The sequence below is a fragment of the Oncorhynchus kisutch genome, linkage group LG7 (genome assembly GCF_002021735.2).
Source record: "Oncorhynchus kisutch isolate 150728-3 linkage group LG7, Okis_V2, whole genome shotgun sequence".
In the NCBI taxonomy this organism is placed as follows: Eukaryota; Metazoa; Chordata; class Actinopteri; order Salmoniformes; family Salmonidae; genus Oncorhynchus; species Oncorhynchus kisutch.
Window position 1 is genome coordinate 29,517,631 of NC_034180.2, and position 21,171 is coordinate 29,538,801.

Sequence of the window (21,171 nt, forward strand, 5' to 3'; positions counted from 1 at the left end):
ACCTCCCCAAGAAAATTGTTATAGAAAACTTCATCACTGTTTCCCTTCTCGTTGCAGCTGTACTCTTCTGGCTGAACTACAAGGCGGCCTACGATAACTGGAACGAGCAGCGTCTGGCATTGAACAAAGACATCCACATGGCCACCAAGGAGGTGGTGGACAAGCTGCCGGGCATCCAGCAGACCTCAGCCCAGGCCTTCAGCACCCTGTTCCTACAGCTCACCGTCAACGACCTTGGAATCTGTTTGCCCATCACTAACAACTCACTGGTAGGAGGAGAATGATGATCTTAAAAACGTGGTCCTTTATTTTGCACCCTAATGTTTTCGTGAGAAAGCCTTTGGGGTGGCAGGGTAGCCTAGTGGTTAGAGCGTTGGACTAGTAACCGGAAGGTTGCAAGTTCGAATCCCCGAGCTGACAAGGTACAAATCTGTCGTTCTGCCCCTGAACAGGCAGTTAACCCACTGTTCCTAGGCCGTCATTGAAAATAAGAACTTGTTCTTAACTGACTTGCCTAGTAAAATAAAGGTAAAATAAAAAAAAGTAAAAAATGTGGCATGTTAAAATGGTATATACTTTTTAAGTACTGTATATTAATGAATGTTCCAAGTTGGGGCTTGTAGAGAAAGAGGGCACACATCTTGGACACACAATGTTACTAAGAATAGTTACATATTACAAATAATAGTTATTACATTACTGTGTATTTTACTACAACAACCCTGACGGTGTTAAATTTAGTCTTTGACCCTTAGACTCATATTTTGTTTCTGTTTCAGACCTTGTCCTGAAACTGTTTGTGTGTTACATTGATATGAGCTAAATTGTAAAAAATGTGCTTGTCTGAAAGTGGCACACAGTGTGAGTAATCATCAAATCATGGGTCAACTCGTTCTCAAAAGAGCTGATCCAATGTTTTCTCAAATGTGTTATTCTTTTTTACAACCATTTTTTGTCACAATGTTCATTTGAACCAATTATAAAAACAAAATATAGAAGAATGAATATATACTAGTAGGAATTTGGTCACTTTTAATAACTTCAGTGACTTTATTAAAATTTTGTTGGTTATATACACTCAGTGGACAGTTTATTACGTACACCTATCTCTGTCGGACCCCACTTGCCTCCAGAACAGCCTAAATTCTTTGTGTCATGGAAACTCACATGTTAGGTCCCTTGATGCTTAATTGGGACCTAACATGGGGACCTAACATGTGCCAGTAAAACGTTCCCCACACCATTACACCACCGCCACCAGCCTGTACCGTTGACACCAGACAGGATGGGGCGATGGACTCATGCTGCTAATGTCAAATTCTCTGTCATCAACATGATGCTACAAGAACCGGGATTCATCGGACCAGGCAATGTTTTTCCACTCCTCAATTGTCCAGTGTTGGTGATCGCCTGCCCACTGGAGCATCTTCTTCTTGTTTTTAGCTGATAGGAGTGGAACGCTGTGTGGTCGAATGCTGCGATAGCCGTTTTCCTTAGACTTGTCATCACAAGCACCCATAGGACTGATGCTAACTGGATGTTTTTTGTTTGTCTCACCATTCTCAGCTAACCATAGACGCTGTAGTGCGTGAAAAGCCCAGGAGGCGGGCCGTTTCTGAGATAAGCAACTGGCGCGCCTGGCACCGACGATCATACCACGCTCAAAGTCGCTTAGGTCACTCGTTTTGCCCATTCTAACGTTCATTCAAACAGTAGCTGAATGCCTCGATGCCTGTCTGCCTGCTCAGCAAGCCACGGCCACGTGACTCACTGTATATAGGAGTAAACCATTTTTGTGAAAGGGGTGGTGTACCTAATAAAGTGTAGCTAGCTGCATTCGTATGTAGCTGAATAGATACAATTGGGAATGATGGAGAAAGGTTTTTCAGTGCAGTTTCCTTTACATTAGCAGCAAATTGCAAAATTAATTCAAGGTAAATGTCTTCATAAATGCTAAAGATTTCATTTGTGAATTGGTGAATGACTAATAGTGGAAAATAGTTAAAGGATTAATCTAAGTTTGAATTTGATGACTACATCCACAGTCCCTGGTTGTTTCTCTTACAAGTTAGTCAAAGTTATAATTGTGTTTCTTATCTCCATAGAAAGGACATATACCAGGTTTCGAAGGCATTCGCTCTGAAGCTGGGGCCAGCAGATCTGTAGGCCCGCAAAAATATGCACGAAAAGTAACTTACAATCTATTCAATCTTGTGAACACTTGTGTGATGTTATTCAATGATTTATTACTGTTTTACTTGTAACAACCTGTTATAAATGTTTGTGATGCAATCTTGACACAATGCTGACATAAGGTTATAGGCAACCAGCAATTTTATTGATACAACTGGCATAACTTTAATGAAGCTTGAAATTGTTTGACTGGTTGAATGTCTCACTGTTACGGTCAATTGGCACAGGTACTTTATTGTTATCATGAGTGTTATGGCATGCACAACGTCACAACTGCATTAACTATGCATCAACTAAATGGATTTTTCCATGGAGCCAATGTGTTTTTCAACATTACACACAGGCACATTTCCTATTCCTAAGTAATATACTTTATTTGAAGGTTGGCCAATATGCTTATAAACCATTATTAAATACTTTTTAACCATTAGTAAACCATTATTAGGTTTCTAGCAGAAAACCTGTGTATAAATTCTTATAATTTCATGAATTATTACAAACACCTCTAATCATAATATGATGCATGGATAACTAACAGGCCTTAAGTGTGTTGAGTTTAATTCTTAACAAACTATTTAATGTTTATAAACAGACCGTCAAATAAAATGTTACCGTAACCCTTCACCTATTCCTAACACATGACTGACTGTTAACCTTAATGTTATCCCTGTGCTAGACTTATCCGGTAACCTAACTTTAACATCTTACTGCCCCGTCCACCCTCAAACCTCCATCCTCACAGGCCAACCACAGCATTGACTTTGACACGGGCTCTGCCCTGGTGCTGACCATCGAGAGCACGCTGATCACCGCCTGCTCCTCTGAGTCTCTGGTTAGCAAAGGCCACTTCAAGAACTTCTGCATCCGCTTCGCCGAGGGCTTTGAGACCTCCTGGGACGACTGGAAGCCTGAGATCCGAGGAGACATGATCATGAACGCCTGTGAGTGATTGGCCCGCAGATGTTGGCTTTTACATACAGAATGGAATTGCAAATGCATGAAGTCAGGAAATGAGACGGCTTGTCTATATTTAGAGCTGGGCCTGGAAAAGCTGAGTTTTTAAGTTTAACATCAGAACATGAGTCTGATGTCTAAAGCTTCACCCATATATTGAGTACCAAAGAGACTGATAGCTTTTGATATACCACCCTAATTAAGCTCTATATGTGCCTAACTTCTTACAGTGTGGTCCACTACACTGTGCCGGTCCTCTTATTGATGTAATATTTGAATGTGTTGATTTTGTAGGTGTTGTTCCAGATGGCACATATGAAGTGTGCTCCAGAACCACAGGCCAGCTGTCAGCAGGTAGGTACTGCACAGATAATGGGCATCAAACTTTGTGTATAAATATGAAATGGGGTTAGTTTGACTGTGAACGTTGTCAAGCTTTTATCCAAAACACATCACAGCTGTTTTCTTCTTCTCCCTGAGCAAGATATTTGTATTCTAGTGAGTGATAGATGGATTTAGTGTAGGATAATATTGTCCCTCCCTCCCTGTGCGACCATCAGAAAGCAGCAGTGCAGGCACCTGGGCGCTGAACGTGCTGTGGAAAATGTGTGGTATCGACGTCCACATGGACCCCAACATTGGCAAGCGTCTCAACGCCCTAGGCAACACACTGACCTCGCTGACGGGAGAGGAGGATGTGGATGACATCGCTGACCTCAACTCAATCAACATGGTCAACTTGTCTGATGAGGATGAGGCCGACACCATGTCGCCGACCATCCATATGGTCAGTGTTTTCAGTCTTTCCCTAACCATGATAACAATACTGAATATTTGTGTATTACTTTGAACATGTGAATTGTACAATTCTGAGTGTGTTTGTATCCTGTGAGTTTGTTAATGCCTGTGATTCTGGTGCACTACTACCTCAAGACGATTTAAGAGGCTGTTAAAGCACTATGATTGTGTTAGAGATTATAGTAGCTCTGTGTGCGTGTGTGAAATCCCTGACTGTGTGTCAAGAATGTAAAAAAATACTGAGTGTCAAGACTGCATGTCTGTTCAACCCATTACAACCACTGTGACAGCACTAAAAGCTATCCAAGCTGCTTAGTCCATGCACCCAGTTGAACCTTGCCTTGGGCGTATCCATCCCGTTGATTGCAGGGGAGCCCAGAGGGAGAGTGCAGCAGCCCTAGGCTCACGTTCAGGACACGGCTGGTAAACAGCATCCTGGGCCTGAAAAGCCCCAGTGTCCAGAGTGTCTCGGTACCAGGCGACTACCTAAACGACTATGCCCTTCCCCCGTCCAGAGGGAACATGGCCAGGGCTCCCAGACCCCTATCCTGGGGATGTGTATGTACTGTAGCCCATCCTCAACTGCCCCACTCTCTATTGTCCTACCTTCTAGGCACGTTAATCACGCTAAGGGTAACATTAAGGCTCTATGGTCCAGATTTCAAGCTGCAGAATGGATTTCAATTGCTAAGTGACTCAATGAATTGTGATAATGTCAGAGGGCTCGTAGCAATTGTGTATTTGGAGAACAAACTAACGGCAAACTAGGGATGGGCACAATTCAAATAATATCAAGTTCACAATTAGAATAATATCATAACATTTTTGGGGGATATCTGGATAGTTGAAATGCATGTAAATACATAACCTGACTTGGGGGAGAGGTTCCGCTCTGCTTTCATGCAGAAATTGAGGCTATTTTGCTGCACTTCCTGTCCTTAATTCAGATGAATGATTGCCGATGGTTGCTCCTTGTAGCCTACTACTTCTCATTTAGCTAACTTAATTATGTACTTTCAATTCCATTTTGTGTTGATTAGAGATCTCCAACGCTGCTTGCTACTACACATGGAGCCACTGACTAGTGCCACTTTGATTGGCTGACAATAACAACAAACCCCATGTAGACTACAGTATGTGTTTTTATTGAATTAAGAATGTCAAATGTCATGGTATATCCTTGTGTGTAGCAATGTCACTTATATACTTTTATTTCATTTTAATAACGCCTTTTCATTGTTAAAATAGGACTATGATTTATTATTATGTTTATGAATACTCTCGCAAGTATTCAAAAACTAGCGTCCGTTCAGATATTCAAATAACCATGCTCATCCCTATGGTAAAAATAATATGGTCACTTAGCAATTGACTCTTTGGGGTTTAGGCTCTTCTAGTTCTCTTTTCACCTGGTTAACTCTCTCATCTGAGAATTGGGTTACCAATCGGTCCCAAAGGTCTCTAGTATTATGGGGATGGTGACTTTCATTTCACATATTTTTCTGCTGGTTATGTATGTGTATAACATGATAATTGGTGTTAGTATAAGATGTGACTAAGGTGGTGAATCTTTCTCCCTCCTTCCTCCTGATTCTGCCGCTTCGACCCTAATCTCCTCCCTTTCCACATCCAATGACTCACACTGTCCCCTTTCCTCCCGGCCGGCTCGGCCCTCCCCTCCTGCTCTGTGGCTAAGTGACTCATTACGAACTTACAGAACAGGGCAGCAGACAGCTAAGTTTAAATGGAGGACCTATCGTCCTGTCACTCTCTCCTCTCTACCTTCTCTTCCTCTGTATCTGCTGCTAAAGCTTTCTACCACTCAAAATGTCAAGCTTCTGCCTCTAACCCTGGTCAACTCTTTTCCACCTTCTCCTCCACCCCCACCCCCTTCCTCTCTGCGAACGACTTTGTCAACCACTTTGAAAAGAAGATTGACGACATCACTCAGCCTATTAAGTCCACTGGTCTCACTCACACAGAACTACCCTGCATCTTGATCTCTTTCTCCCCTCTCTCTCCAGATGAAATCCTGCGACTAGTGAGGTCTGTCTGCCTGAAAATCTGCCCGCTCGACCCCATCTCCTCCACCCTTCTCCAGACCATCTCTGGGAACTTCTCCCATTTCTCACTTCCCTCAACAACTCATCCCTGTCCACTGGCTGCGTCCCCTCTAACTTAAAAATGGCCCAAGTCGCTCCCCTCCTCAAGAAACCAACACACGACTCATCTGACGTCAAAAACGATTGACCTGTATCCCTTCTTTTCTTTCCAAAACACTTGAGAGTGCTTTCTCGTTATCTCTCTCTCAGAACAATCTTCTTGACACTAACCAAGACAGGTCACTCAACCGAGACTGCTCTTCTCTATGTCATGGAGGCTCTCCGCACTGCCAAAGCTGACTCTCTCTTCTGTTTTCATCCTCCTAGATCTATCCGCTGCCTTTGACACCGTGAACCATCAGATCCCCCTCTCCACCCTCTCAGGGCTGGGCGTCTCAGGCTCTGCACACTCTTGGATTGCATCCTACCTGGCAGGCCGCTCTTACCAGGTGACATGAAGAGGATCTGTGTCTACACCACGCACTCTCACTACTGGTGTCCCCCAGGGCTTGGTTCTTGGCCCTCTTCTTTCTATACACCAAGTCACTCGGCTCCGTCATATCCTCACATGGTCTCTCCTATCATTGCTATGCTGAAGACACTCAACTACTTTTCTCCTTCCCCCCCTTCTGACACCCAAGTGGTGACACGCATCTCTGCGTGCCTGGCAGATATCTCAACTTGGATGTCTGCCCATCACCTCAACCTCGACAAGACGGTGATGCTCTTCCTCCCGGGGAAGGCCTGCCCGCTCAAAGACTTCTCCATCACGGTTGACAACTCCACAGTGTCGTCCTCCCACAGTGCAAATAACCTTGGCATGATCCTGGACAACACCCTGTCGTTCTCTGCAAACATCAAAGCAGTGTTTCGCTCCTACAGATTCATGCAGATTCTACAACATCTGTAGAGTATGACCCTACCTCACACAGGAAGCGACTCAGGTCCTAATCCAGGCACGTCTCCTCTCCTGTCTGGGCTACTGCAACTCACTGTTGGCTGGGCTCCCCTCTTGTGCCTTCAAAACCCTGCAACTCATCCAGAACGCTGCAGCCCGCCTGGTTTTCAACCTTCCCCAAGTACTCTCATGTCAATCCGCTCCTCCGCACACTCCACTGGCTTCCAGTCGAAGCTCGCATCCACTACAAGACCATAGCGATTACCTAAGGAACAGCAAGTGGAACTGCCCCTCCCTACCTTCAATATGCTCAAACCCTACACCCCAACCTGAGCACTCCGCTCTGCCACCTCAGGTCTCTTGGCCCACCCTATGGGAGGGCAGCTCTCGCTCAGCCCAGTCTTCTCTGTCCTCTGTCCAAATTGTGGAACCAGCTTCACCCTGAAGCTAGGACGGCAGAGCAAACAGTATCTTAAATAATCCTCCTCGTCACTTTGACCGCCCCCCACCCTCCTCCCTGACTCTACTGATGGCTACCTTACTGAGGAAAACTTTACTTTCTATGCCTGTGATATGTGGTTCTTTCACCTTGTTATCTTAAGATGAATGCACTAACTGTAAGTCACTCTGGATAAATGATTAAAATGTCAAATGTGGCTGTGTAACTTTGGTGTAATAATTAATTATTGGTTTAATACCTTAGTTTTGTGGTGTGAATAACCCAGGTTGGAGGTGTAATCTAATTTAGGTTATTTAATTGTGGTGATTGTTAAAAAATACATAAACATTATGTGGTGTAATATGTGAATTACAGGTTGTAATTTGTCCTTTATACTCCACAGGAGACCATAGACCTCAGGCGGCAGGCGGCAGTGGGCAACCAGATCTTAGATCCAAGAAGAGGGAAGTTAAACAAAAGAATAGTGGACATCAGAGAGCTGAACGAGCAGGCCAAAGTCATTGATGACCTCAAGTAAGAGTTCTTGTCAAACACCAAACCCAAGGATCAATCCTTGAAGTCAGATCACTCATCTCCATTTCATGTAATGTATACTGTATGTTCTCCTTTCACAGGAAATTGGGAGCGAGTGAGGGCACAATAAACCAGGAGATCCAGCGCTACCAGCAGCTGGAGTCTGTGGCCGTCAACGACATCAGGAGAGATGTCCGCAAGAAACTACGCCGCTCCAGCATGAGGGTGAGACCACTACGCACTTACTTACCCCCCTTTTGCTGGGCTAAATACTTCTGGACTGTGGGAGTCTCCATTTGTAAATCCTGCAACTTACAACTCCATACATCTCAATTTAAATGGAAAGAACACCAGCACTGATAAACCCTGATCACTTGTTTGTATGCTTCTCCATCAGGCTGCATCTCTAAAGGACAAGTGGGGTCTGGGATACAAACCCAGCTATAACCGTTCCAAGAGCATCTCTACAGCAGCAGGGAGGCCTCCACTTAAAAGGATGGAACGCCAAAGGTACTGTAAGATCATTCCTTGTCTGCAGTTGAAACCTAGCAGGCTATGGGTCAATTCTGTATCAATTCAGTAAAGTCAGGATTGGGAATTGAATTGAAATTCCAATGGGTTGGATTCTTTTTTCTAATTTCCTGCTCAGTTCCAGAATAGGAGACGTAGATGACTTGCCGGACATCAGAGTAGATGCATCCTCCCCTGGACCAAGAGTTACCTTCAACATCCAGGACACGGTAATGTATAGAATGACGACAATGGTAGTTAATAACAATAGGATTCTCCAAAATGGCAGTTGCACAGCGTTTTATTGAGTTAGGGCATCATTTCATCCTCCATGTCGTTTGTTTGTTTGTTTAACACTATGACAGGCCTCTTGACCTGAGGCTGTGTGTGTCTAAACATTGTGGAAACGCTCTGATATGTCAGCGGAAGCTAAGTGTTAGCTTTTCAGCTTGCTTGTAGCTTGAAGGGGAGTTAAAAGAATAATCCACTCAAAAACAATCTAGTATTTTTTTCATTAGTCCACTGTTGATACAGTCCCAAAATGTTTTGCATGTGAGCAGTCAAGTTTTCAAGATGATGGACTTTCAAAAAGCAAATTGTGACTTGCCACATTGTCATGATGACGCAAAACATAAATTACAATAGTTTTGGAGTGGATTATTCCTTTAAGTGTGCCTTTTGAGTGCAAAATCCCCTCTTGAACATGTTGCCATGCTTTCATTTTTTGGATGGATTCCATTGTTCTCTTTCTGTTCAACTGAAGATTAATAATCAGGACTCTACAAACCGACCAGTCAGTCCAGGAGAGGTCTTCAAGGTATTTGTAAAACAACCAAAAGCAATCCCAAACAAATGAAAATCAAAAAAGAACCTTCTTCTTCCGCTTCTTCGTCTTCCACTTCTTCCTCTTCTTCTAATAAAATGTCAACGACTGATTTGTTTGAAAACATGGAAATTCAAAACAGGATGATGAGAAGAAGGCTAGTAGTATCAATCAATGCTTGATTTTCATGTATGTTGGATTGATGCATGCCATACCATCTTCAGTAGCAAGAGATTAACAAGTCAAGTGCACTCAAGCTAATATTTTTTTATGCACTTACAATTCAACTCAAATGGCAATATGGTTAGTAGGGAGTAATATGCTCTTAATACCAGCCATTGCATCTGATTATGTGTTTCAAAGAAAACTGTAATTATTTGCCGCATGGCTACGTCATCAGCGATATTGCGGCTCTATAGATATGGTTAGACTTGTGTATATGTGTATTTATTTACCTTGGCAAGTCAGTTAAGGACAAATTCTTATTTTCAATGTCGGCCTAGGAACAGTGGGTTAACTGCCTGTTCAGGGGCAGAACGATTTGAACTTGCAACCTTCCGGTTAGTAGTCCAACGCTCTAACCACTAGGCTACCCTGCCGGTAGTAGTATGCCTGCATAGTATGCTGTACATGTAGATACTAAATGTTTAAGATTATATTTCAATGTGCCATTGATTCACACACACGCATCCTGTTATTAAATTCCATGTCGCTCCAAATCAACTTCTTTCAATCACAGATCTCCTTTTCTAACTGCAGCAGCTATTCCAACCCTAGTAGCTATGATTTAAGACTTTTAGGATGTATAGAGCCTCTGAGCCTTAAACTCTAAACCCTTAGCTTGGCCAACCTCAGAATAATTGTGCCTCAAAGCCGTGACTAGAGGAAACATTGAGGTTTCCTCCTTTTACTTTTTGAAAATGTATACTTTATGCAAACTGCTCAGGACAGTGGTTGTTTATGGCTATACTGTCCTTTGTGAGGGGTTGCAATGTTTTGGGAGTTGATCCGCTTCATCCACTGTCCTAAGAGAAGACGTTGTCCTGCAGCTTCTTTCTGCCCAGGTGTCTTCATCCTAACATCCTTCACTTCATCCTCTTCATCTCTGACTCCATATCTCTTTCCTCTGTCTTCTCCCAGAGCACTGCATGAAAAAACATCAAGGACATAGCAGTCTGTATTACAGGACATTGTAGCCTCTAGTTATGTACATTACATCTAGCAATAGCCATGATATTGGCCATGTTTAAAAAATGTTTTTGAAGATGCCAAGCTGGAGTAGATTATGACTGTAACGCACATTGTGTATTGGCAATTATAACAAATCGTTACAAATGTATTACTACACAAACATACAGATACTTTGAAAAGGATGTTATCTGCTACAGAGTTTAGAGCACTTTCAAAATGTTTACCTTTTCTAATTAAAAGAGTCTAACTGTCCCCCTCTCAACCCCTCCCATATGTTCTCTGCTGAAGTTTCCAGAGGAGACAGAAATGGACCTGTTATCCATCACCATTGACGAGCCACTCCATCATCATCTTCATCACCTTCATCATTTCCCATCTGTTAGCGAAGGACCCCACTCAGTGTTCAGTGCCCCTGCAACCCCTGCCGTCTTCTCACCTGGCATTCCCTTCCAGCACGACGACATGCGGCGCGACGAGCTCTCCTCCTCTTCCTCAGAGGACTCAGACAAGGAGGAAGAGTTTGACCGCGAGAGGTCATCCAGCTACTTCAGGAGGACTGTGTGAGTTATCCCCCCTCCCCTTTCCACCTCTCTCTCATCTTTGTTTGGCCGGTTCCCAGACCCATATTAAACCTACTACTAGACTAAAAAGCATGCAATTTCATTTTTTTTAAACTTTTTCCTGCCTACTAAACACGACCCCCGTTTGTTCTGCTGTCACAGCCAACCACCACACAGAAAACCATCAGGCTTCGCCGCTGTCAGCCAGATGTTCAGTGAGCGCTGGCCCAGCACACCCACCAACCGCAGCCTCATGAGCTCAGTCACTGAGAGGAACATTGACTTTGAGCTGGACGTGCGTGTGGAGATTGACAGTGGCAAGTGTGTCCTGCACCCCACCACCCAGCAGCCCGAGCACGAGGATGTCTCCTTCAGAAGGTACGGCACCTGAACCCTAGGGATCTTCTAACTATTTAATAACTTATGCCTTATTATAACCTAGACAAATCATAAAGTATTATACCTGCAGGCTTTAAGTTAACCCCCTTGAGTCGATGTCCGTGCCCGCCACAGAAATCTAATTAGCATAATAAAAAATCTCTATCAAAATCCATCTGTTTAAGCTAGAGATATGCATGGGCTGCGTCTCAATCCACCACACCTGCGGTGGAAGGTCTCTCATGGTTTGTCAGAAAATCAGTCTTCTCACAAAAACGTCTGTAGCGTCTGAACTGTTTGGCCTAAAAAACTAATATGACCAATCTATGGAAAGATGAGACTCACGAACAGGATGATATTCTCTGGTATCCTCTATGATGCCCACCAGCCTCACGAGCTCGTCTGTTTTCCTCTATGATGCCCCCCCCCCCACACACACCTTTTGCCTTCAGAACAGCCTCAATCTATCAGGACTTGGACTCCACAAAGTGTCAAAAGTGTTCCACAGGGATGCTGGCCCATGTTGACTCCAATGCTTCCCAAAGTTGTCATGTTGGCTGGATGTCCTTTGGGTGGTGGACCATTCTTGATATACACGGGAAACTATTTAGTTTGAAAAACCAACAGTGTTGCAAACTAACCGGTGCACCTGGTACCTACTACCATACCCTGTTCAAAAGCACTTAAATATTTGGTCTTGCCCATTCACCCTATGAATGGCACACATACACAATCCATGTCTATTGTCTCAAGGCTTAAAAATCTTTCTTTAACCTGTCTCCTACACTGATTGAAGTGAATTTAGCTAGTGACATCAATTAGGGATCATATCTTTCAATTGGGTTGACCTGGTCAGTCTACGACATGGATAGTGCAGGTACTCATAATGTTTTGTATACTCAGTGTATATGAAAGTAGTTTAGAGACTTTTTTTGTGTGTACAGTTTTTTTTTCAATATAATTTCATGATGTGATATCTCTCAGGTATTGGACAGCCACTTTAAAACAAACTTCCCATTGATTGATTATTTTTACTGTTTTTCCATTTATGAATCTGTTATTTAAGGTCAAAATCAATGTTTCATCAAATAATATTTGTTTATCCCTAACGGGGTCATACAATTCAAAATCAAATAGCCAAATGATCCTTGGTATGACCATCTTAAAACCATTCCATATGTTAGCTTAGTATCCCCCTCCCCCACTCCCGGGTAAGACTTAAGGATTAATTGTTACCAAAGTTTCTAGAAAGCTATTTATCCTCCTGTACTGTAGGAGTTGTGACCGCAGCTCCAGGAGTCTGGACCAGGAGTCTCCACCCAAGAAGAAGAAGCTCCAGCCCACTTACACCTCAACCACCCACCTCCTGGCCGGGAAGAAGGTGCCTTCCTCTCTGCAGACCAAATCCAGTGACCTGGAGACCACTGTCTTTTACATTCCGGGAGTGGATGTCAAGGTCAGTTAATTTGCTTTCACTCCATTACTGTTATCCTATCTATAGCATGGTATAAATAATGTGTTTAAACGATGACCCATCAATATCATGCATTAAATGGTAGGAACTATATTGCCATTGATGATTTTAAGAGTTAAACTATTCTGATATGTAACTATTTAGGGATATAATGTTTCCCCATATGCATCAGTCCCTGATTCAAATGTTTAAAATACAAGATCATCGTTCCGCTGGACCCCAAACTAATCCAAATATAGCTTGCATCGGTCAGAAAATCAATTAAACATTCTGAACCGGTTCACTTTTTCTTCTACCTTCCGAAAATACTGTACCTCAACTTTTGTGACAACTGATACATCCTCTCCTTTAGCATCGAACTAAGCATGTAACTGCATTGACAGTAGATCATTTATCTGCAAGTTATTTTGCATGGCGAACAACCCCAGGCAATATCAGTAGCCTAGTAAAATGTGCACTGTCAAACTGGGCACACCCCTATCTTCATCAACGGGGCCGACATGGAGAGGGTCAAAAAGTTCCTCGGCATACACATCTTCGAGGAGCTGAAATGGTCAAACCACACAGACATGTATGTATGCGCATGACTCAACACTATACATGTCAGCTACAACAGCGACTGAAATGACTGCAACACTAAACAAAGTATTGTAGTTAGTTTCAGAGTGGGTGGCAAGGAATGTTAGTCCTAAATATTTCTAAACTAAAAGCATTGTATTTTGGACAAATCATTCACTGAACCCTAAACCTCAACTAAATATTGTAATAAATAATGTGGAAATTGAGCAAGTTGAGGTGACTAAACTGCTTGGAGTAACCCTGGATTGTAAACTATCATGGTCAAAATATATTGATACAATAGTAGCTAAGATCTGGAGAAGTATGTCCATAATAATGTGCTGCTCTGCCTTAACAGCACTATCAACAAGGCAGGTCCTACAGGCCCTAGGTTTGTCACACCTGGACTACTGTTCAGTCGTGTTGTCAAGTGCCACAAAAAAGGACTTGGCTCAGAACAGGGAAGCACGGCTGGCCCTTGATGTACACAGAGAGCTAATATTAATAATATGTATGTCAATCTCTCTTGGCTCAAAGTGGAGGAGAGATTGACTTCATCGCTACTTGTATTTATGAGAGGTATTGACATGTTGAATGCACCGAGCTCTCTGTTTGAACTACTGGCGCACAGCTTGGACACCCATGTGTGGTAGTGGTGGAGTAGGGGCCTGAGGGCACACAGTGTGTTGTGAAATCAGTGAATTTATTGTGATGTTTTTAAAATTGCATAAACTGCCTTCACGACAGCGACTATTCAACCTCAAGAGGCTGAGAAAATGAGGCCTGTCCCAAGGACCCTCACAGTGTTCTACAGGAGCACAATCGAACACATACGGCAACTCCACCGCCACTGACCACAAGGCACTACAGAGGGTGGTATGCTCAGCCGAACACACCATTGGGAGCACACTGCCTGCCCTCCAGGACACCTACAACCAATGCTCCCTCTACGCTCCCCCGGGATTGCGGCACAGAAGAAATATCAGAAAGCGCAGAGAAACACGACATTGAATTTCACTCAACATTCTAGAGTTTTCCCCGTTAGTTAACACTGAACGTTTCCTTCTTCTGTGGAAATTGTGATCGAATCAATGCAATATTAGCCACAATCAATGCAACATACCAAAACTAAACGAACTATGCAAGACTTAGTATGCAAAATGAACTATGCAAGAGATGTTGTTGTAGGCAGAACGCATCGGGGTTGGATTCTATTGCATTGACAGGCACGACTCAGGCCCATACACTACACAAACCGGTGCGCCATAACCAATCAAAGCTGCAGCAGGCCTATATGTAAATAGACCATTGCCATATATGGATCTGTGCCATTCACTTTGAACTTGACAACATCTATACTTCCATGCCCAGAAACCTGCTCCTTTTACTCTCTGTACAAGAGAAACAAGTCTCTCACCGTTGCCGCTTGTTATAGAATAAGCATGCCCCATTAAAAAAATGTAGAACCAGATACAGATATAGCCCTTGGTTCACCCCAGACGTGATTGCCCTTGACCAGCACAAAAACATCCTGTGGCGTTTTGCATTAGCATCGAATATCCCCCGCGATATGCAACCTTTCATGGAAGTCAGGAACAAATATACTCAGTCAGTTAGGAAAGCTAAGGCCAAAAATTAATTTGCTTTCTGTAAAACTAATTCCAAAAAGTTTTGGGAAACTGTCCATGGAGAATAAGAGCACCTCCCCCCAGCTGCCCACAGCACTGAGGGTATCTACGATAATCGCTAATTTCAAGAAGCATTTTTTCCATGGCTGGTCATGCTTTCCCCGCTCTCCTTCACCCCAATCCAGACAGCTGATGTTCTGAAAGAACTGCAAAATCTGGATCCCTACAAATCAGCTGGGCTCGACAATCTGGACCCTCTCTTTCTAACATTATCTGCCGAAATAGTTGCAACCCCTAGTACTAGCCTGTTCAACCTCTCTTTTGTGTCATCTGAGATCCCCAAAGATTGGAAAGCTGCTGCGGTCATCCCCCTCTTCAAAGGGGGAGACACTCTAGACCCAAACTGTTATAGCCCTTTATCCATCCTGCCCTGCCTTTCTAAAATCTTCGAAAGTTAATAAACAGATTACCGACCATTTCGAATCCCACCGTACCTTCTCCACTATGCAATCTTGTTTCTGAGCTGGTCATGGGTGCACCTCAGCCACGCTCAAGGTCCTAAACGATATCATAACTGCCATTGATAAAAGACAGTACTGTGCAGCCGTCTTCATCGACCTGGCCATGGCTTTCGACTCTGTCAACCACCGCATTCTTATCGGCAGACTCAGTAGCCTTGGCTTCTAAAAATGACTGCCTCGCCTGGTTCACCAACTACTTCTCAGATAGAGTTCAGTGTGTCAAATCGGGGAGCCTGTTGTCGAGACTTCTGGCAGTTTCTATGGGGGTGCTGTATATATCTCTGTGTATATATCAATGATGTCACTCTAGTTGCTGTTGAGTTTCTGATCCACCTCTACGCAGACGACACCATTCTGTATACATCTGGCCCTTCTTTGGACACTGCTAACAAACATCCAAGCGAACTTCAACGCCATACAACACTCCTTCCGTGGCCTCCAACTGCTTTTAAATGCTAGTAAAACTAAGTGTATGCTCTTCAACTGATTGCTGCCCGCATCCTCCCGCCCGACTAGCATCACTACTCTGGACGGTTCTGACGTAGAATATGTGGACAACTACAAATAACTAGGTGTCTGGTTAGACTGTAAACTCTCCTTCCAGACTCACATTAAGCATCTCCAATCCAAAGTTACATCTAGAATTGGCTTCCTATTTCACATCAAAGCCTCCTTCACTCATGCTGCTAAACATACCCTCGTAAAAACTGACTATCCTACCGATCCTTGACTACTCAGCAAACTGGATATAGTATATCACCGTGCCATCCTTTTTATCACCAAAGCCCCATATTGGGGCGGCAGGTAGCCTAGTGGTTAGAGCGTTGGACTAGTAACCGAAAGGTTGCAAAAGCGAATCCCCAAGCTGACAAGGTAAAAATCTGTCGTTCTGCCCCTGAACAAGGCTGTTAACCCACTGTTCCTAGGCCGTTGTTGAAAATAAGAATTTGTTGTTAACTGACTTGCCTAGTTAAATAAAGTTTAAAAAAATAATTTAATAAAAATATACTACCCACCACTGCGACCTGTATGCTCTCGTTGGCTGGCCCTCACTACAGATCTGTCACCAAGCTCACTGGCTCTAGGTCATCTATAAGTCTTTGCTAGGTAAAGCCCCGCCTTATCTCAGCTCACTGGTCACCATATCAACACCCACCCGTAGCACGCACTCCAGCAGGTACATTGCACTGGTCATCCTCAAAGCCAACACTTAATTTGGCCGCCTTTCCTTCCAGTTCTCTGCTGCCAATGACTGGAACGAATTTCAAAAATCTCTGAAACTGGAGTCTTATATCTCCCTCTCTAACTTTAAGCATCAGTTGTCTGAGCAGCTTACCGATCACTGTACCTGTACATAGGCAATCTGTAAATAGCACACCCGACTACCTCTTCCCCATATTATTACTTACCCTCTTGCTCTTTTGCACCCCAGTATCTCTACTTGCACATCATCATCTGCACATCTATCACTCCAGTATTAATGCTAAATGGTAATTATTTTCACCTCTAGGACCGATTTATTGCCTACCTCCCTACTCTTCTACATTTGCCCACAATGTACATAGATTTTTCTATTTTTCTTTTCTTTTGTGTTATTGACTGTACGTTTGTTCATGTGTAACTCTGTGGGTTTTTTTTGCACTGTTTTGCTTTATCTTGGCCAGGTCGCAGTTGTAAATGAGAACTTACCTGGTTAAATAAATAACAATTAAATGAATGGACTGTTTTACAGCATGAGCGGTCCTGAGTAGATGCCCTTGTTTTGAGATCAAAGCGAGAGCTACATGTAGCGCGTGTGTGCTAGTTAGTGAGTTATTATCCCAGTTATAGATTATTTGTAGACCGCAATGGGGGAGTGATTTGCTATTTGTCTTAAATGGGCAGTGTTGTATTTTGAGACAGGCTTGAATAATCTAAATAGCCAATTGGCACAGGGTAGAATAATTTGTCTGATTCTCTGTAATAATGGTATGGGAATAATGATGCATCAAACAACACAACAACATTTTCAGTCACCTCCTTGTCTAAAGGATAAACAGGTTCATGTCAAGCCCTGCAGGTTTTTCTAAAGTCTCATGGAATGTAGGCCTAGCTTGAACACCACACATTGGCTGCAACTGTAGGCTGAACGACAGAACAGCTATTTCCATGTTAAAATGTTATGGGATGCATTTTCTCCATAGTTTTTGATGGTAGACCACTCTGGTAGGCCTACATTATGATCAAATAGCCACAGTAGCCTACTTGACCACTTTTAAAACTAACTTAGTGGGTACAGCCTCAGTGTTCACAGTAAACGCACGGTGGAAGTTGCACAGAATTTTCCAAACGTTCAAATTTGCTCAGTCATGAAAGAAAATTGAGGGAACATTGCATACAACACCAGGTGTCGCAGGAAGGCCAAGAAGATCATCAGGGACCTGGGCCACAGCCTGTTTGCCCCACTTCCATCACTCAGACGTGGGTAGTACCGGAACAGTCTGGCTAATAGCTTCTACCTACCCCCAGACCATCAGGCTGCTGAATAGCCCACTTTAGTCATTTATCATGTTAAATAGCCACAACTACTCCAGGAAAACATTCCCCCACTATTAAACCACCGCCACCAGCCTGTACCGTTGACACCAGGTAGGTAGGGCCATGGACTAATGCTGCTTAAGCCAAATTCTGACTCTGCCATCAGCATGATGCTACAGGAACTGGGATTCATTGAACGAGGCAAAGTTTTTCCACTCCTCAATTGTCCATTGTTGGTGATTGCGTGCCCACTTGAGCCGCCCACATCTTCTTGTTTTTAGCTCATAGGAGTAGAACCCAGTGTGGTCGTAGCCAATCCGTGACATGGATCTACAAGTTGTGCGTTCCAAGATGCTGTTCTGCACACCACTGATGTATTGCGCCCACAGGACTGCCGCTGACTGGATGTTTTTTGTTTGTTGCACTATTGTTGAAAAACCCTAGACACTGTTGTGTGTGAAAAGCGCACACACACACACACACACACACACACACACACACACACACACACACACACACACACACACACACACACACACACACACACACAAGACAAATCCGCTCAGACAGTTTCAGCTCATGAGCTCCATCAGCAGCAGATTTAATTTAGAATGGAAAATGAATGTTTATGCAACTAATGTTAGTGCATCGAATCACATTGACCCGAATCTCACCGATTCGTTCCTCTAATCAGACCACATCGTGCCGTTTCAAACTTCAACCTATCATTCCTGTATCGTATCGGAGCCCATGTATGTAGATACATATTAAATTGTCTTGAAAAGGAATGTTGCACATCCTTAGTAACCATTTTTCTATTTCCTCCAACCCCAGTTGCACTACAACTCCAAGACCATGAAGACTGAGTCACCCAATGCCTCGCGAGGATCCTCCCTCCCCCGCACCCTCTCCAAAGAGTCCAAGCTGTATGGTATGAAAGATAGCGGCCCTCACAACCCTCCCAATGCTGCCCAAAGCAAGACTAACACGCTCCTTCCTCCCCCACCCCCACCTCTACCATCAGGTACTGAGAGCTCTCATTATTACTTGCATGCCCTTTCACCTTCTGTGTTGACCTACAGTAACGCGCCACATCTCCATCATGGCCATAGACATCCTCAATCAACCCACCCAATCAATGTAATGCATGCTTGTGTAGTCATGTCCAAGGCTTTGATCTGTGAATGTTGAAGACGATTGGGATTTCTGTGTTGGAATGTTTTAAGAATAATTCATTTCATAATTTTGTTTCAGACACGTAGTGGGTGGATAGATAAAGGGGCTGTTTTATTAAAAACTGTTATTCTCCAGATGAAAGAAACCATAAAAGGTGGAACCAGAAAGTTCTGTAAATGAAAGAACATTTGATAAGTTTGTCCCACTATGTGTTTCAGTCCATCACTAGTTAGGTAATGGGTCACACTAAACACAGCATATTGTAATTACCAATGTTGGTGTAAGTAGTGAAGCTTTGTGTGACCCTGTCAAACTCAGATCATGTGTCCTCTGCAGCCAAAGGCAAGGGTAGTGGTGGGGTGAAGACAGCCAAGCTGTACGCCTGGGTGGCCCTTCAGACCCTCCCAGAGGAGATGGTCATCAGCCCTTGTCTTCTGGACTTCCTGGAGAAAGCTTTGGAGACCATTCCAATCACCACTGTGGAAAGGAACTACACTGGTATGTAGGGTCATTTAATTGCAAATCCATCGCCTGTTTGCCGTGGGAGAGAGATGGTTAGAATGGGGTTGCTGGGCCTAAATGACCAACAACATACTAGACCGTTGCTCAAATCTGACCCTGTTTTGTCTGTGTGTGTCTCAGCTGTGAACTCCCAGGAGGAGGACATAGGCCAGTTTGAGCCAGTGGATCCCCTGGAGGAGTCCACCACCTCCCTGGTTTCCTCCACCTCTGCCTACTCCTCCTTCCCTGTGGACGTGGTGGTCTATGTGAGAGTACAGGTAACCTACCTAAAATTGCCCACCTTACTATGGCTCGCAAAGCTCATGTCACTCTGTTCGCCATTGTACAATATGAGTGTTTTAAATGAGTATGTTTTGCTGTCACAATGTCCAGACCCTGAGACCCCACACACAAATGAATAAAGTTTTATAATCTGACTCCATGTCTCTAGCCCTCTCAGATCCGTTTCAGCTGCTTGCCCATGTCCAGAGTAGAGTGTATGCTGAAATTGCCATCTCTAGACCTGGTATTCTCCTCTAATCGCGGTGAAATGGAGATCCCATCCAGCACCCAACCTACCGACAGCCCACACCCACCCTCCTCCACCCCCCCGAGCCAACACATCCTCAAACCGTCCCCTATGAAAGGAGGTATGGATAGCAATGCACCTGAAAAGCAACCTATAGATGTGTGAGTGGCTGCATTTCATTTTCTAAATCTATCTAGTCCATAATAACACCTCGTTGATCTAACCTCCAGGTCCCTCTCCATCTCTGGGTAGCCCTCTGGGCCGGACCCGTCACAGCAGCAGCCAGTCAGACCTCACCTCCCCCCCCAGCAACTCCTCAGGGCTCAGCTTCACCGCCTGCATGTCAGACTTCTCTCTCTACGTGTTCCACCCCTACGGTGCAGGGAAACAGAAGTCTGCCGTCACAGGGCTGCCCCCAGGGCCAGGACCTCTAGGTATGGAAAAGTGTGGTGAAAGTTTATCATCCTGAAAATGTATTCATATATTCTAAAGCCTATTTTTTATTCCTGTCCATTATAATTGCAGTTCAGTCTACCAACCTCGCTGTACAGCATGCCTCATAGTGATACAGGGTTGTTCAGACTTCCATCCGTCAGTGTGTAGCATTATAACAGCGCTATGAAGTCTCGTCTCATATCTGTTCTTTCCTTTAAGGTACAGTGGATGAGGAGCCGTCCTCTGTGACTGGGAGGAAGGATTCCCTCAGCATCAACCTGGAGTTTGTCAAGGTCAGCCTGTCCAGAATGAGACGCACCGGAGGACCCACCTTCATTGAGAGCTTTGTACCTGGCAAGGGAGGCAAGATGGACACCACCCTTATCAATATCTCAGGTGCTCCATCCGCTCTTGGAACAGGTTTAATGGTTGGAAACGGTCAAATCTGAAAG

At 44.0% G+C, this 21,171-nt stretch overlaps 1 protein-coding gene across 14 annotated transcripts in view; it reads left to right on the top strand.

Annotated features, from left to right (window-relative positions):
* LOC109893722 (transmembrane protein KIAA1109 homolog) overlaps positions 1–21,171 on the top strand; it is a 117,273-nt gene that overhangs the window by 75,938 nt on the left and 20,164 nt on the right. For 5 of the 14 annotated variants that reach the window (XM_031828827.1, XM_031828833.1, XM_031828830.1 and 2 more), the window contains 20 exons: positions 58–269; positions 2,106–2,189; positions 2,936–3,134; positions 3,442–3,501; positions 3,708–3,934; positions 4,315–4,503; positions 7,788–7,918; positions 8,020–8,143; positions 8,316–8,428; positions 8,568–8,658; positions 9,192–9,245; positions 10,731–11,002; positions 11,165–11,380; positions 12,656–12,836; positions 18,913–19,102; positions 19,573–19,752; positions 19,897–20,033; positions 20,207–20,405; positions 20,515–20,718; positions 20,939–21,115. In XM_031828827.1, the coding sequence (XP_031684687.1) occupies positions 58–269; positions 2,106–2,189; positions 2,936–3,134; positions 3,442–3,501; positions 3,708–3,934; positions 4,315–4,503; positions 7,788–7,918; positions 8,020–8,143; positions 8,316–8,428; positions 8,568–8,658; positions 9,192–9,245; positions 10,731–11,002; positions 11,165–11,380; positions 12,656–12,836; positions 18,913–19,102; positions 19,573–19,752; positions 19,897–20,033; positions 20,207–20,405; positions 20,515–20,718; positions 20,939–21,115 (3,240 nt within the window). The remainder of the gene's footprint in view (positions 1–57; positions 270–2,105; positions 2,190–2,935; positions 3,135–3,441; positions 3,502–3,707; positions 3,935–4,314; positions 4,504–7,787; positions 7,919–8,019; positions 8,144–8,315; positions 8,429–8,567; positions 8,659–9,191; positions 9,246–10,730; positions 11,003–11,164; positions 11,381–12,655; positions 12,837–18,912; positions 19,103–19,572; positions 19,753–19,896; positions 20,034–20,206; positions 20,406–20,514; positions 20,719–20,938; positions 21,116–21,171) is intronic. The other 9 variants (XM_031828839.1, XM_031828840.1, XM_031828829.1 and 6 more) reach the window with 8 other exon arrangements.